General features: G+C 40.9%; 5 protein-coding genes across 5 annotated transcripts in view; 3 read left to right on the top strand and 2 right to left on the bottom strand.

Moving 5' to 3' along the window:
* The window catches only part of LOC101312889 (group 2 truncated hemoglobin YjbI-like), a 771,661-nt gene that overhangs the window by 150,676 nt on the left and 604,750 nt on the right, over window positions 1-16,235 (top strand). The window lies entirely within an intron of this gene.
* Window positions 2,594-5,828, top strand: LOC101301746 (F-box protein SKIP31-like). Its single transcript, XM_004291212.1, has 8 exons — window positions 2,594-2,775; window positions 2,901-3,202; window positions 3,333-3,408; window positions 3,586-3,696; window positions 4,609-4,789; window positions 4,902-5,020; window positions 5,344-5,404; window positions 5,511-5,828. Exons 1-8 carry the CDS (start codon window positions 2,698-2,700, stop codon window positions 5,579-5,581), a joined length of 999 nt encoding a protein of 332 aa, XP_004291260.1. The 5' UTR covers window positions 2,594-2,697; the 3' UTR covers window positions 5,582-5,828.
* LOC101291113 (ABC transporter E family member 2-like) lies at window positions 6,528-11,082 on the top strand. Its single transcript, XM_004291176.1, has 13 exons — window positions 6,528-6,608; window positions 7,024-7,146; window positions 7,252-7,337; window positions 7,449-7,546; window positions 7,625-7,742; window positions 7,844-7,933; window positions 8,437-8,741; window positions 8,828-9,023; window positions 9,106-9,291; window positions 9,416-9,682; window positions 9,901-10,146; window positions 10,367-10,499; window positions 10,596-11,082. The coding sequence occupies exons 2-12, from the start codon at window positions 7,044-7,046 to the stop codon at window positions 10,484-10,486; spliced, it is 1,815 nt and encodes a 604-aa protein (XP_004291224.1). The 5' UTR covers window positions 6,528-6,608; window positions 7,024-7,043; the 3' UTR covers window positions 10,487-10,499; window positions 10,596-11,082.
* LOC101296747 (U-box domain-containing protein 15-like) lies at window positions 11,650-13,851 on the bottom strand. The gene is made up of 4 exons (XM_004292859.1): window positions 13,552-13,851; window positions 13,346-13,459; window positions 12,803-13,225; window positions 11,650-12,702 (listed from the first exon to the last, which is right to left on the bottom strand). The coding sequence occupies exons 1-4, from the start codon at window positions 13,849-13,851 to the stop codon at window positions 11,650-11,652; spliced, it is 1,890 nt and encodes a 629-aa protein (XP_004292907.1).
* LOC101296462 lies at window positions 15,309-16,211 on the bottom strand. Its single transcript, XM_004292858.1, has 3 exons — window positions 15,985-16,211; window positions 15,791-15,879; window positions 15,309-15,670 (listed from the first exon to the last, which is right to left on the bottom strand). Exons 1-3 carry the CDS (start codon window positions 16,209-16,211, stop codon window positions 15,309-15,311), a joined length of 678 nt encoding a protein of 225 aa, XP_004292906.1.

Genomic DNA, 16,235 nt, shown 5'->3' with positions numbered 1-16,235 from the left:
TGGCAGCTCTTTGGCTGCCTTAGGTGGGCCTTTGAGGGTTAAGGTGGCCTAAGGCTGGTCAAGGCGGTCCAAGGCGGGTCAAGGCGGTCCAAAGCGTGCCAAGGTGGCCAAATGCGGGTTAAGGTGACCCTTTGGCTGCCCTAGGTAAGTTAAGACGACCCTTTGGCTGCCCTAGGTAAGTTAAGGCGGCCCCTTGGCTACCCTAGGCGAGCCTAGGAGGGGCAAGGTGGCCCAAGGCGGCCCAAGGGGAGTCAAGGCGGGTCATGGCAGCTCGTTGGCTACTCTAGATGAGTCTAGGAGGGCCTAGGAGGATCAAGGCGGCCCAAGGAGGTTCAAAGCGGCCCTACACTGGCCTAGGAGGGTCATGACAGCCCCTTGGCGAGTCATGGCGGCCCCTTGGTGGCCTTAGGCGAGCTTAGGAAGACTTAAGAGGGTCAGGGCAGCCCTTGGCGGGTTAAGGCGGCCCCTTAGCGACCTTAGACGGGTGAACGTGGCCCCTTGGCGTGGTCAAGGTGGCCCTAGATAGGTCAAGTCAGCCTCTTGGCGGCCCTAGGCAGGTAAAAGCGGCCCATGGCGTGCCAAGGCTGCCTTGGACGGGTCAAGGCGGCCCTAGGAGGTTAAGGCGGCTCCTTAGAGGGTCATGGCAGCCCCTTAGTGGCCCTAGAGGGGCCAAGACACCCTATTGGCAGCCCTATGAGGGTAAAGGCGGCCCAAGGCGAGTCATGGCGGCTGTTGGCGGCTCTAGGTAGGTCAAGGCGACCCCTTAGCTACCCTAGGCGAGCCTAGAAGGCCCCTTGACGGACCCAGGAGGGTCATAGCGGCTCTTTGGCTGCCCTTGGCGGGCCCAGGAGGGTTAAGCCAAGGCCCGTGTAGGGCTACCTTGACCCTCCTAGGCTCGCCTAGGGCTGCCTTGACCCTCCTAGGGCCATCAAGAGGCCGTCTTGACCCATCTAGGGCCACCAAGGGGCTACCTTGACCCGACTAGGGCTGCCAAGGGGCCGCGTTCACCCATATATGGCCACTAATGGGCCGCCTTTACCCGTTATGGGACTGCCTTGACCCTCCTAGCCCTAATCCAAGGGGTCGCCATGACCTTCTTAGGCCCGTGTAGGGCTGCTTTGACCCTCCTAAGGCCGCCAAGCGGACGCTTTGACCCTCATAGAGCCGCCTAGGGTGCCTTGACCCAATTGGGGCCACCAAAGGGTCGCCTTAACCCGGCTATAGGGCCGCCAAGGGGCCGCCTTGACTCGCCTTGACCCTCCTAGGCCCACTTAGGGCAGCCAAGGGGCTACCATGACCCTCTTAGGACTGTGAAGGGGCCGTCCTTGACCCGCCTCTTGCCGCCTTGACCCAGCTAGGGCCACCAAGGGGCCGCCTTGACCTCGCTAGGGCTGCCAAGGGGCCGCGTACACCCGTCTATGGCCACCAATGGGCTGCCTTTACCCTCCATGGGCTGCCTTTACCCTCCTAGACCCGCTTAGGGCCGCCTTGACCCTCTTAGGCCCTCCTAGGCTCGCTTACGGCCATGAAGGGGCGGCCATGACTCTTGAAGGGGTCGCCATGACCCTCCTAAGCCCGTGTAGGGCCGCCTTGACCCGTGTAGGGCTGCCTTGACCCTCTTAGGCCCTCCTAGGGCTGCCTTGACCCGCCTTAGATCGGCTTAACCCTCGTAGGGTAGCCAAATGGCCGCCTTGACCTGCCTAAGGCGACCTTGACCCGCCTAAGGCGACCTTGACCGGCCTCGGGCCGCCAATAGGCCGCTTTGACCCGTCTAGGGGCACCATGGGGCCGCCTTGACCTTCTTGGGCCACCAAGGGGATGCGTTCACCTGTCTAAGGCCACCAAGCGGCTGCCTTGACCAGTCTAAGGCCGCTTTGACCCTCCTAGGCTGACCTAGGATCGCACTCCTAGGCTAACCTAGGATCGCCTAGGGCCACCAAGGGGCCGCTGTGACTTGCCAAGGGGTCGCCATGACCCTCCTAGGCCTGTGTAGGGCCGCCTTGACCCTCATAGGCCCTCGTAGGATAGCTAAAGGGCCCCCTTTACCCGCTTTGTCTCGTCTTGACCTGCCTAGCCGCCTAGACCCATCTTGATCCGCATTGGCCCGTTTTGACAGCCTTGGGACGCCTTGACCCGCCCGGGCCGCCAAAAGGCCGTCTTGACCCTACTAGGGCCGCCAAAAGGCTGCCCTGACCCGTCTAGGGTCAACCATGTTATGACGGGTACGGTATATCGTACAAAGTAAGTCGGTTACCAAGTGTTTAGTATACCAACTAGGTTGGTACAGTTGGTTGGTTTTGACATGGCCCAAATTGCCAGGCCTAAACACCAGATATTGTAATCCACTTTTTATTTTTAGTAATTATTCTCATATGAAAACAAAATTTAAGTCACTAAAGGTAAAATTTAAGTTACTAAAAATGAAAAGTGGGTGTAACAAAATTTAAGTCACCAAGGGCAAAGTTTAAGTTTCTAAAAATAAAAAATAGGTGTGTGAATTTCAATTTAAAATGAGTGGATTTCACTTCCCAAAATTAAATATCTTCCCATAATTATTCCGATCAAATCCATACGTGTACATGACCAACAACATCAATCACACGTGCGAAGATACATTTGATAACCCGCACAGAATTGGATTCACCACCCATTCTCCGATTGAAATTCGCTTTAAATTTTCAATCTCCGGCCACCGGAATGACGATTTCCGACGATGAAGACGAGATTTTGGCTCAATTCCTGGAAACAGAGGTCCTCTCCGAGGTCTCCGACCAGGTTAATTTCCTCGTCCATCTCTCAGTTTTCGATTTCCCCTTCAATTTCAAAATCCGATTTTTAGGGTTTGTGTTCTTCAATTTGTTCTTAAATTCTGCGTTTTGATTTGTTTGGCTGCGTTTTAGGAGGAGGAGGAAGATGTGATAATAAAGGAGCCCAACCCTAAGAGAATGCATATGACTGAGGATAAGGAAGAGAATCACAAAAGCAAAGAAGAAGATAAAGCAAGCTGCTCTTCGTCTTCTTCAACCGCCATTGTCAGTAACAGCATGGTTATGGGAATTGAGACTGGAATTTTCAGCAAAATCCCACCTGAGCTGTTTCGTCACATCCTCAAGTTCCTATCTTCTGAGGATCTCATTGCTTGTTCACTCGTCTGTAGATTCCTGAACCAGGCAGCTTCTGATGAATCCTTGTGGCAACGATTGTGAGTAGCCATCTCTCTTAGTCTCTGTGTAGTTAGTTCTTTGATTTTACAATGTTTTTGCTACCAAAGCTTGTTGCTTTTTATATGTAAATGTTTCAAGTTTGCAAATAATGTGCTGAGATGTGTGCAGGTATCGTATGCGATGGGGTGTTTTACCCCCTACCAGAAAGCTAAGGGAATGTCCTTGGAAGAAACTTTACATTCAGGTGCTTCTTTCTCTATCGTTTGTGTTTCAATATTGTAGTACTTGCTGCAAATCATCATTGTCAGTTTCAAAACACTTATATTGGACTAGGAACACTGAAGTTTTCGTAGCTGTACAATGTTATAGGAAATCTAGATTAACGATACGAGTCCTATAAGAAACTTCTTTTCTTTTGCAGCGTGATGAAGAGGACATGGTGGATCTTGGTAGAAATTGCCCTGTTGAGTTCAAGGAGTACTATGTCCAAATGCAAGCTGCCAAAAGAAGCCAAGCACCTCTTCCTTCACAGGTAATTGGAGTCAACTTAGCCTAGCATTATATGCGTAAAGCTGTCTTTGCATGTGAGATTAGAGATGGACCTTCTGGCATTCATATTAATCCACTATATTAAATGAACTTTTACGGTATTTAAACCTTTTGCATAATGGTTATGTCCATTTCCTTTAACAAGATTTATCATGGTGTCCTCTTAATAAAGGAAGTAGGGATTGCTGAAATGGGTGGACTCCCATGTTTTAATGGTTCTGTTACATGCCCTTCAAAATTTATATCACAATTTCCAGTTTTGGTCTGGATTTCCCTGAGTCATCCTTAATTTGTATCTTTCCTGTTCCAAGTTAGAAGGGAGTGGGCTAGATTTTGTTATTAGGAGTGTGTCTGCCTGTCGGGGTAGGTGAGACTCGCATTTCATAGCCCATTTTCAATTTCATAGTGTCACTTTTCTCCCTGATTTTTATATTTTTATCAAAATTTTACTTTAGAGAAGTTATTGGGGCAGCTCACTTGTCCTGATGAGGAGAGTGTCTGTATATGAAGAATGGTTATTATTTGTTCAACAAGTGGAAATATCATGACTTGACTTCTTAACTAGACTTCTTTGGTCCCTCTAAGTTTATGTGCAAGAATTCAACTTTCTGCTTTGCTTTCAACTCATGGAAAGATCATTTTTTTAAAAAAAAAATTAAAAAGGAATGCCCCACTCTTCATTATCTGTTCATTGGAGTACCACTCCAACTCCAAAACAACGGCTGAATCTTCTGACCAAGTTTGCACTGCTCTTTCATAACTTGGATTTGGAACAGATTGGTCAGGGTCTTTGGTTTGGACTGGGTGGCTCCTCGACTGCTATCCATTGCTCAGGGAATTTGGACTGGAGAGAGGTGCTGCAAGAGGACTAATACACCGTTAATTCTTGTTTCAGGTGAAGGTGAATGATGATGGGTTAATTCTTGACAAGACAGTAGCTGATCAAGTGTCCATCTGGAAAAGAAGTAAGGGCCTGACTGATAAGGTGGTAACCGATCATACTTGTTCCGGTGAAAAGTGTACTTACTACCAAGTTGGAGATGTGTTTGTCTGTGAGAAAACTGGGCAGGTTCATGGTATGAGATACTCTCAATGACTTGCATGCACCTTGTTTCTTGTTGCATATATCTAGGAGTTGATGATGGATTTTGAATCTCATTTGGTTTTATTGTCTGTTTTCTTTTTCAGTATGTGATGAGTTTTGCAGAGAAGCTGTTATGGATCCATCTAATATGCTTTGGGTCTGTAGAATATCTGGTCATTGCTTTGATAATGTATTGTCACCACAAGAAGCAGAGTCAGATTCAGTGAGTGGAAATCTCCTCTTCCTTGCAATTTTAATTGTCATACTACAACTCTACATGTTTTTGTAAAATAGTACCTAATTTGTCCTCAGAGATATATTGATTCATATAAATGATGAGATACGATTAATTAGGCACCTTACCAACCATAGTAAGAAAATTGTTGCCTACTATCACAGTCATTCTTTGCCCACTTCCTCTTTTTTTGTCTCTTGTAGTATTGATAAATGCGCTAGGTTGCTGAATGGGCGAGTAGTTAATTATGTATGTTTATTTGTATATATGTAGTTCCCAGTACTTAATCGTTTCCTTGACAAATTTTTCAGGAACAGCAACAGGAAGATCCAACAGATGAGCCAGAGCCATTCATGGGATCCGGCCGCTTTGGTAATTCAGTTGCTTTATTTGTTACTTTGAGAAGCTGAAAGTTGTTTCAAACACGTTGTTTCACTGTGGTGTGCAAAACTCATTTTCCTGTTATTTGTTGTGGCAGCGCGAGCTTATTTGCTGGGATATAACTGTGCGGATGAGAAAGAGCTAGAAGCTACTTGGAGGTTTCTGTGAACAGATCAAGGTCTCCCATCTTGGTGTGATGTGTTTGGCATGTCCAGAACAAATGCCATTTGTACTATCTGTATTTTGTATCACAAGTGAATCCCCAGCTGTGTATGCCTGGAATGACCTCATAGAGTAGATTTTATTTCGTTTTCTTTTCCTGAAATTAACTGTTAGAGCAGACCCGGGTAGTGTACTAACTGCTTATCTAGTATTGTTGTTGTTGTTAACATATTAGAGCCTATTATCAGTGCTGCTCTTGCTGGTTCTTAGCATTGTGTGGGCTATATATATAATCAATAATTTTTCTTTATTAAATATTTAAGTGTTTGCATTTGTGGTCTCATTGACATGTCACATTGCCAGTTGGGAACCAAACTTACTTGCAAAGTGAAGGACATGGAATTTTTACCAGGTTAAAGTGTTAAACTTGAGGGTGAAACAATGTCCCTTCAGATACCTATTACCTCCCGTGAGGGAAATGAATCCCATTATGGAAAGAAGATATATTTGAATAACAAACTAATGCTCAGCCTTAAAATTAAGGAAACAATGAAACGTCATTGTGAAAACATTTACTGCAAGGAAAATAAAATTAATAATCTCTCAATATAGTAATTTCTGTTTTTACAAAATAAAAATAAATGTATTTAGGGATGTGAAATCTACACTCTCATTTTCTATTTTTAGTCATCAGTTTCATAAAAAAACAAAAGTTAAGTCACTAACGACAAAATTCAAATTACCAAACATAGAAAATAGGAATGTTAATTACAATTTAAAGAGTGGATTTCGTTTTCCTGTATTTACTGTTAACATGTAAAAGCTTGCAGTAAATACGTACGTGTGTAGTTGAAAGTTAAAATAAAAAGTGAAGTGTTGAGCTCACGCGCCGCATCTGTCCCTCTACTTTGTGAAACCCTAAAAAGCACCAACCAAACCCTCCTGTGTGCTCAACTCTACAACGCCACACGCCTTTTAGAGTCCTTCTTCTCAACCTCTCTGCGCTTCGCTTCCATCGGCATCGTTTCGCTGGGTAAAACTCCTCCTTCTCTCTATTACTACTTAAATTACGAGTTCCTCGATAATCGAATTGCTCTTATCTCTTTCTGCTTTTTTTCACCGGATTAATTTTAGTATTGACTGATAAAATCGATCGGACAAAATCTAATATCTCGGAGTGTTGCTTTTATACGGATCAATTCTGCGGAATTCAGCTTCCTGTGAAATTCTATTGGATTTAATTTAGTTCTATGGATTTGAGAGATTAGGGTGCCATATACGATGATTTACGAATCCACTAATTCCGTTAGAAATTGAAATTGTATGAAGTCTAAGGTTGAATTGGATTGTAGATTTAGCAAGATCAGCTTTGGATCAGTTTTGTTGAAATTCAACAGTTTCAGCTATGTGTCTAATCTATTGCTGTATTTGTGTGTATTGATTGACAGTGGAGAAAGAAAAATAAGAGATGTCGGACCGGTTAACGCGTATAGCTATTGTCAGCTCTGACAGATGCAAGCCCAAGAAGTGCCGCCAGGAATGCAAGAAGAGTTGTCCTGTCGTCAAGACTGGTAAACTATTTCTGCCCTTTATGTATCTGCATTTTTTATTTGTTGGTGAACACGAGTTTGTTTATAAGCTGTTGTTATTGTCTCACGTGATGGATCAATCTGCAGGGAAACTATGTATTGAGGTTACTACTGCATCCAAAATCGCTTTTATCTCAGAAGAGTTGTGCATCGGGTGTGGTATTTGTGTTAAGGTAAGAACCATTTTGTATGACTTTTCTTGTTGTTCTATACTCTATTGCATTTTAACTTTTTTTTTCTTTTTTCTTTTTCTTTTTGTGACTTCATCTCTTGTTTTGGTGTAGAAATGCCCGTTTGAGGCAATTCAGATTATTAACTTGCCAAAGGACTTGGACAAAGATACCACCCATCGTTATGGGCCTAACACTTTCAAGTTACACAGGTTAGTACCATACCACATCATTAGGAAGGCATAACTTTTGGTTGTGGTCGTTTTAATCAATGCAATTTACTATTTCAGGTTACCAGTCCCAAGGCCAGGTCAAGTTCTTGGTTTGGTTGGAACTAATGGAATTGGGAAGTCAACTGCCCTCAAAGTTTTGGCTGGAAAGCTGAAACCAAATTTAGGCCGTTTCAATGTAACCTATCTTAAGCAATATTTTCAACTATTCCCTTAAAGATATCATCTTGGCATTTACTTTTTTGATTTATTTCTTAATCTTCATCTTTTCTTTTCCAGAATCCACCAGATTGGCAGGAAATCTTGACCTACTTTCGGGGATCTGAGTTGCAGAATTATTTTACCCGTATTTTGGAAGACAATTTGAAGGTATCTTTTGAATTAATAAGAGTTATTCTGTTTCAATTCTATATATATATATATATATATATATATATATATATCTCACCTTACATGTAATGATTCTCTTGACCTGTTGTTGTTTTTATAATACTTTGTTATTTTTCTTCCTTCCATTTCTTGTTTTGTTGACGTGGAATTATACTCTCACTCTACTACCTAGGAAACTAGTTAGGCCATATAGGTTTTTTGGTTCCCAACTCTCTAGTTGTGCTTCTTAGTCTTTGGAAATAAGCTAGCACTCGTAAACATTGCTATGAGGATTGAGATTGACTTGATTTTCAATATGGAATACCTTGCTCTCTCATAATCACGGCATGGTATTTCAGAATGGCAAATTGATGTACTGGATGTGTTTCTCTATACAATTTCTGCGTGCTCTTTTTTGTCATCATCTGTACCGTTTTGGTGCTAAATATAATATTGTTCATATCCTAATTCCATGCTTATATAGTTTCCTTTTCATTTCATAGGCCATTATAAAGCCCCAATATGTGGATCACATTCCAAAGGCCGTTCATGGAAATGTAGGGGAGGTGCTCAACCAGAAAAATGAGAGGGGTGTGAAGGAAGTACTGTGTCATGACCTTGAGCTGAACCAGGTTATTGATCGTAATGTAGGGGATTTATCAGGTGGGGAACTTCAAAGGTTTGCCATTGCTGTTGTTTGCATACAGAATGCAGAGATTTATATGTTTGATGAGCCTTCAAGTTATCTTGATGTGAAACAAAGGCTCAAAGCTGCCCAAGTTATTCGTTCGTTGCTCAGGCCTAATAGGTTTGTTGTTAATCTATCTTAATTCCCTCTCTTAATTATGTTCCAGAAAGTTTTGGGTAATGGGTATATGTGTTTGTGTTGTTCAGCTATGTAATTGTTGTGGAGCACGATTTGAGTGTCCTGGATTACTTATCGGACTTCATTTGCTGTTTATATGGGAAACCGGGTGCATATGGTGTTGTAACCCTTCCTTTCTCAGTTAGAGAAGGAATCAACATCTTCTTGGCTGGATTTGTTCCTACTGAAAACCTGAGGTTTCGAGATGAATCACTGACCTTTAAGGCAAGGCTATATATATATTTTTTTTCATGAAATGCTCTTTGACTTATTAGTACTTTGTGATTTACTTTGTTGGCTTTTCTAGGTGGCTGAGACTCCACAGGAAACTGCTGAGGAAATTGAGACATATGCACGATATAAATACCCAACAATGAGTAAAACACAGGGAAACTTCAGGCTTCGTGTGATGGAGGGTGAATTTACTGATTCACAGATTATTGTCATGCTTGGTGAGAATGGAACAGGGAAGACCACATTCATCCGTATGCTGGTATTTTTCTTTATACCTTCGCAAATCACTTTGTATGTTGAAACGTTTTCTCTTCTCTTCTCTCTCTTTTTGTGAATGTTTTTTATTTTGAGACATTGAGTTCTCATATCCATCAATTTTGCAGGCTGGTCTACTGAAACCTGATGAATCAGATTCAGAAGTGGAAATACCTGAATTTAATGTCTCGTACAAGCCGCAGAAGATCAGTCCAAAGTTTCAAAACACTGTCAGACACTTGTTACATTCAAAGATACGTGATTCATATACTCATCCCCAATTCATGTCAGATGTGATGAAGCCTCTTCTTATTGAGCAACTAATGGATCAAGAAGTTGTAAATCTCTCCGGTGGAGAGTTGCAAAGGGTTGCATTATGTTTGTGCCTTGGAAAGGTAAATTATTGTTATTTGTAGCAATAAATTAATGTTGGAATTTTAGCAGCTACTTTTCAGTTCTTCATTCGTCGGAGAGCAAGCTATGTACACAGTGTACCCACAAGCACAGTTTCACTATGATAGAATTATTGTTGAATCCAATAAGACATGGAGACAGTACATGTGTGTCTGTGATCAAGGATGCATTCTAATATCTCTATGTTTACTTAATGCAGCCAGCTGACATTTACCTAATCGATGAGCCAAGTGCATATTTGGATTCTGAGCAGCGTATTGTTGCTTCAAAAGTCATAAAGAGGTTTATCCTGCATGCCAAGAAAACTGCATTTGTGGTTGAACACGACTTTATCATGGCTACGTACTTGGCAGATAGAGTTATTGTCTATGAAGGGAAGCCGTCGATTGATTGTACTGCAAATTGTCCGCAGTCATTGTTGACTGGGATGAATCTCTTCTTATCTGTAAGTGTTCAGACAATTTTTTTCAACCCTTCTAATGAGAGTAGCTAGCTATGATATGAATTTAGTTTTGATTCTGTTAGTTTGCGCATAGTCAAAAATTTCTGCTAACTCATGGTTATTGTACTACCACTCCCAAATCAGTTTTGAAATGGGTAAATCCCTTTTAAAGTGCTCTGTCTCTCCAGATTTCTTATTAAATATATTTTTTCTGTTGATGCAGCATTTGGATATCACATTTAGACGAGACCCAACAAATTTTCGTCCAAGAATCAACAAAATGAACTCAACGAAGGACAGAGAACAAAAGAATGCTGGGTCCTACTATTACTTGGATGATTGATATAATCAATAGGGTATTGCGTTCTTCATTGCTACAAATCATATCATTTTGGTTAGATTAATTCAGGTCTTTGTCGAATCTCTTTGTTGACTGGAATTCTACCTTGCAGTTTAGCGAATTTCAGAGGGCATCTATACGGACTCTAAACTTCTAAAGGGGATCTCGGCTGAGGCTCAGGCCCCCAACATGTTGACAGATGATTAGTGCTTTTTCTGCTGAAGAGGTGATATTTGCTTTCCTACATGGATCAGTTTAGGCCGTTCCATGTTGCTACTTCAGTTATGCCCTGTAGTGTGCTTGCAGTTATCCAATTTTGGCTATTGTCATGAGGCAAGAATCTGAATGTACAATGAGTTCTCTTAACATCAACTCTATTTGACTACTATGTTATCTGCGGGAATGGAGTTTTTCTCCTAGAATGAAGTCTTTTATATATCCTTTCAAGTTATGTGTTTTCTGGGTTTATGCATCGGTTCTGCCTTTATATGTTAAAGAATTAAATTCAGTTTACCCCCATGAGGTTTGGGAGTAACTTCATGTTAATCCCTATACTTTCAATTTCATCAGTTTACCCCTTAAACTTTTAAATTTTCCTCAAGCGTGACCAAATGTCTTATATTCTGTCCAAATCGGACGTTAACTGCTGATAATTTTAACCTTAACTGTGAGGCTATTATCTAGAATTTGGGCAAATCAGATCTTATATGTCCAAATCGAACCTTAACTGTTGATAATTAAAAGTCAATTCAAACGGAATATGAGAATTTGGGCACGGCAGACAGAAATTGAAGAGTTCAAGGGGTAAACTGATGAAAATAAAAATGTAGGGACTAACATGAAGTCACCTCCAAACCACAAGGGGGTAAACTGAATTTAATTCTATGTTAAATATACACATTTCTCTTCAACTGCATTTTTTTTCTGGTGGATTTTCAAGCTAAATCAAGAACGTTTTGGTTCATTTCCGGATTGTACAACAGCCCTGACGCTAGAACTTGATATTTTGAACTGAAAAGAAAAGGCTTGTAAAAAAGAATAAATTGAACTTCTTCTTTGTTATACACCTCATATAACCCATGGGATCCAATAAAATCATGTGGATAATCAACAGGATGAAGGATGAAGGAAAAGAAGCAAAAACAAAAAACAAAAAACAAAAAAAATTAAACGTGTTCACATTTGCTAATGAGTTGTAAGAGTGCTCTTGCCTTCCTTTGAGCTCTATTGGTTCCACTATTTGTGATCTCAACCAAATCCTCATATACTCCATACTGAAGTGAGGCGAGCAAGAAAGATGAGTTGTTTGATCCCAACTCTAGGAGTACTGATGCTGCGCATTCTTTGTTCTTGGGGGTTCCTTCTCGGATAAACTCAACAAGAGTTTCGATGAATGAGAACTCTCCGATGGCTTGCCGTCCATCTGGGTGTGACGCAAGAAGCAAGAAGATGGAGAGAGACTCATCCACCATCCCCAAGTTTCTGTCCTTGAGTACCTTGAGTAGAGGCGGTACAATGCCGGCACTGATGGCCCTTGCCTTGTTTGCTTGGTTCAATGATAAGTTGAACAACGCAGTTGCAGCATCCTTTTTACCTCTAATTGTCCCAGTTTGCAATAACTCTACTAATGGTGGAATGCCGTCTGATAATCCTACTTTAACTTTGTTCTCATCAAGCATTGATAAGCTAAATAGAGCTGCTGCAGAGTTCTCTCTAGCTTCTGTGCTTCCGGTCTTCAAGACTTCTATAATAGCTGGTATGGCGTCTTCTCTGGTTATGAGCTTCTTGTTTGTTTCGTCAATTGATAAGTTCAGTAGAGCTGTCACTGCATGCTGTTTAATTTTAGAGTCTGGATAGGAAAGAAGTTGAACTAATGGTGGGATTCCTCCACTTTGCGCAATCAAAATTCTGTTCTCGGGATTCTCTTTTGAGAGCAAACGAATTTTCATGGCAGCCTTCCTCTGTACTTCTAATTGACTGGAAGATAGCTTTTCAACCAGGGATGAAATCTCCTCTTTGTCCACCGTGGAGGAGCTTTCCTGGCCCTGGGAAGCTTCCTTTTCCGGAAGCTTGAACTTGTTCTTCTCGCACCACTGCAGGATTAGAGTTTTGAGAGCATAGTTTGGTGCTACTGACAGATGAGGCAGAAGTTCCCTCGTTTTTGGACATGTCTTGTGATTGGTGTCGAACCACTTCTGTATGCTTTCTCTGTCATATGTCTTCAGAAGATAGAAAAACACAAAAAAAGGCAGAAGATTAGTTTCTAGCTAGTGTGATTTAGGTAGCATCAGAACTTTCCTTTGGCACATGTAGTTTCACCTGTCCACTTGCAACAATCACAGGATCAGTCATTATTTCCAGTGTGATTGGACAAAGAAACTCATGAGGGATCACCAAAGATGGGCACTTGAGCATTTTCGGCACAACAGGCTCATCGACAACATTGGTTACTTCCATTCCTGCAAGTTGTCTGAATTTGTTAAGAAGATCGATGACTTGCTGATAAGTTTCTGCACTAACCCCTCCTCTTTCTTTAATAAGGTTCCTTACAGTAATTGTTTCCATTTTCAGGTCCTCAACTGTATGCAGCTGTAGCTTTTGCGCCAGCCTTTCTATTATGGCACTATCAGCATTTCTCTCATCTTTTTTCGACAACACCACCATTATATCCATTGCAAGTTCTATATCTTGTGTATCTGTTCGCTTCCTTGCTCGTTTCAGTTGCATCACCATGAGGCCAATCTGGACCGAATTAAAAGCTCAATCACATCAGAAATCTACACAGATTGCTAACTATTTCATGTCAAACGAAAAAATATAAAGAAATTGACAATGAAGCATATAATTTTGGGAAAAACAGACCTGTTCTCTAAATTCATCTGAAATACAAAGCTCATCAGGCAAATCATCCAAAGTCTGAGTGAGTTTGTCATGAACACCATGAAATCTAATCATGACTGCCTCACTTTCAATTGCCTGATAATATCATCAAACAACCAAAATCATATAAACAAACATAAAATCATCTCAATAAATTTCATCACCATGATTTCAGATTCGAATAGTACCAAATAAATTTTGCTGCCTTTGTGACAAAACTTGAGCAACTTCTTGGCCATAACAAGCACCTTCTTCAACTCCAGCATCCAATCGATACCCTTATCCGTAACCGGGCTTTCAAGCTCTCGTACCTCTTCGAATAGCGGCAACAAAAGCCTCATACGCCTCAGAAGGTTATAACATTCTTTTCTCTGCGTCCTCCGGTACTCTCCAAAACTCGCTGCCGATTGAATAACACTCTCCACCTGTTGGATAACATCCTCCGCCGTTTCGCCGCCTCCGTCTCTCTCCTCTCCATCCATCACCATCGGCCTGAATCCTCTTCACCCATACACGTCGATTTTACCGCCAAAAAAAGCCTAGTTGAAAAGGGTTTTGAATGCATGAATTAATGTTCGATGTACGTAGGAGTAGACCACCTAGGGTTTTGGTCTCGTTGACGGGAATGTGAGGGAGGATCGGAGAAATGGGATCGAAACCCTAACAATGATTGCCATGGATTCGGAGCGGTGTGTGAGTTTGATGGTGAGAAGCGTTTGGCGGGCTTTCCGGGTCTGTGAGAGCGCCTAAAATAGATATAGCTCTATTTGAAAGTCGGTTAATTTTCTAACGAACAAACTTCCACTTTTGGGGCTTTCTCTAAATTGCAAGGTCCAAATTGCCTGACCGTGAAGCTTTAGCTCAACTAGATGAGTGTGATGATCCTAAAAAAATAAATAATTATTTTAGGTTTTAGGTTTTTTTCTTGGCGACATCTCATTATACAAAAGCTTATTAATCAATTTTACAAAGTTACGTTATTTATACATACGTGGTTTTTACATCTCTTAATTGTTTATATTTCAGGTTTTCAGTTTACGAAATAAGTCTCAAATAAGATTTCATTGACATTATTTAGTAGAACAGTTGAATCACTAAACTTGTCCAACACTTTTGATAAATTTTGATCTATGTGAAATTTTGAAAGAAGTGCAATTTTACATGTAAAACAAGTGTTTCCAGCGTGAGCGTGCTTTTCTACCTATGAGCACCTGACATCTCCATTCCACAAAAAGACTTTCTCCATTTTTTTTCTTGGTATTTAGTTATTTACAATTCGAACTTGATCTCTGTAGTTATTCATTTTCTATCACAGAATTAATATTGGTTCAGATATATACTGTAAATTTCATTAACCCCAAAGTAGTAATATATCCACGAATAATCGAATATATCAAGAACGAGTACCCTTCAGAATATCAAAATAAATGGCAGTGATTTTTTCTTTCGATGTAAAAGGAATGGCAGTGATTATTTAGGCATTTAGTAAAGGATTAGTTTTATAAGTGGGTTGGGGTAATTGGATAAGCACCAGCTCTCTACCGCAAAAATAAAGGGATTAATTTTTTTGAAATATTTTGAAGGTTTGAAAGGATTGGTGACATATATAAATATAATAGAACTCAAGGGATGGGTGAGGTTGTGAGACTGCAACAATCTATTGACCCAGTGGCGTAGCCAGAAACAATATATCATTAGAAGGGAACAAGAATACTAAACGAATAATCTTTATTGAATAACATAAATATATATGAATTATTACATCAATACTTGAAAAATACAAAGCAACAAACCTCTTTAAAACAATTATAATTGTCCACAACGATTGCTTATATTTTGAAATCTTTTCATGATGGTCTCATTATCAACACAATCAAATACATCTTTCTCGATATATGTAATCATGTTGTCGTTCATCAACATGTCTCCCATTCGGTTTCGCAAATCACTTTTTATAATAATCTTCATGGCAGAAAATGCTCTTTCTACAGCAGCAGTTGCAACTGGAAGAATCAGTCTCATATTTCTCACAAAATGAAACAACTTGACCTAGAAGTGAATCCCATCCATTGTCTCTCATGTCTTGCAATTGCTCCTTACACACTTTAACCAACTTCATTGCATTCACAATATCTTGGTCTCTTCTTTGCAATGCCTGTGACAAAAGATTTGTAATTCCCAGCAAAACCTTCATCAAATGGAGACTAAATACAAAGTCAAATGATTCTAATAAGTCTAATAGCCAGCTTGCATCTTGTTTATGATCATTGGACGATCCATCCTCTTTTATCTCTTCAAGCAATTCAACTAAAGATGGAAATAAAGTGATAATACTTATCAAAGTACCATAATGAGAGCTCCATCTTGTATCACTAGCTCATTTTAGAGTGGTTTGTTGATTCAACCACTTCCCGCTTGAAATAGCACCAACATTCAGTTCTTCAATGATCTTGGCCACTTGCTTTTCTCGAAGAGAGTCACGACGTTTGCATGAACCTCCAACGACATTTACCAGACTACCAACAAATATGAAGAGATCAGAGATTAAGATATGATTTTTTGCTACAGCCACAATAGCTAGCTGAAGTTAGTGAGCAAAGCAATGAACATAAAATGCTGACTGGTTATCCTTTAAAATAAGTGCTTTGAGACCATTAAATTCTCCTCTCATATTACTAACTCCATCATAACCTTGACCACGAAGGCTAGATATGCTTAATCCATTCTCTGAAAAGAATTGATCAATGGCTGCCTTAAGTGATGCAGAAGTAGTATCAGTGACATGTTTAACACCAACAAAAGGCTTAATCACATGTCCTTTTCTCACATACCACAAGACGATAGCCATTTGCTCTTTTCCTGACATATCACG

This window comes from Fragaria vesca, linkage group LG2 (assembly GCF_000184155.1).
Source record: "Fragaria vesca subsp. vesca linkage group LG2, FraVesHawaii_1.0, whole genome shotgun sequence".
Lineage (NCBI taxonomy): Eukaryota > Viridiplantae > Streptophyta > Magnoliopsida > Rosales > Rosaceae > Fragaria > Fragaria vesca.
The sequence above is the reverse complement of the archived record's forward strand: the minus strand, read 5'-3'. Positions and strand labels throughout refer to the sequence as shown.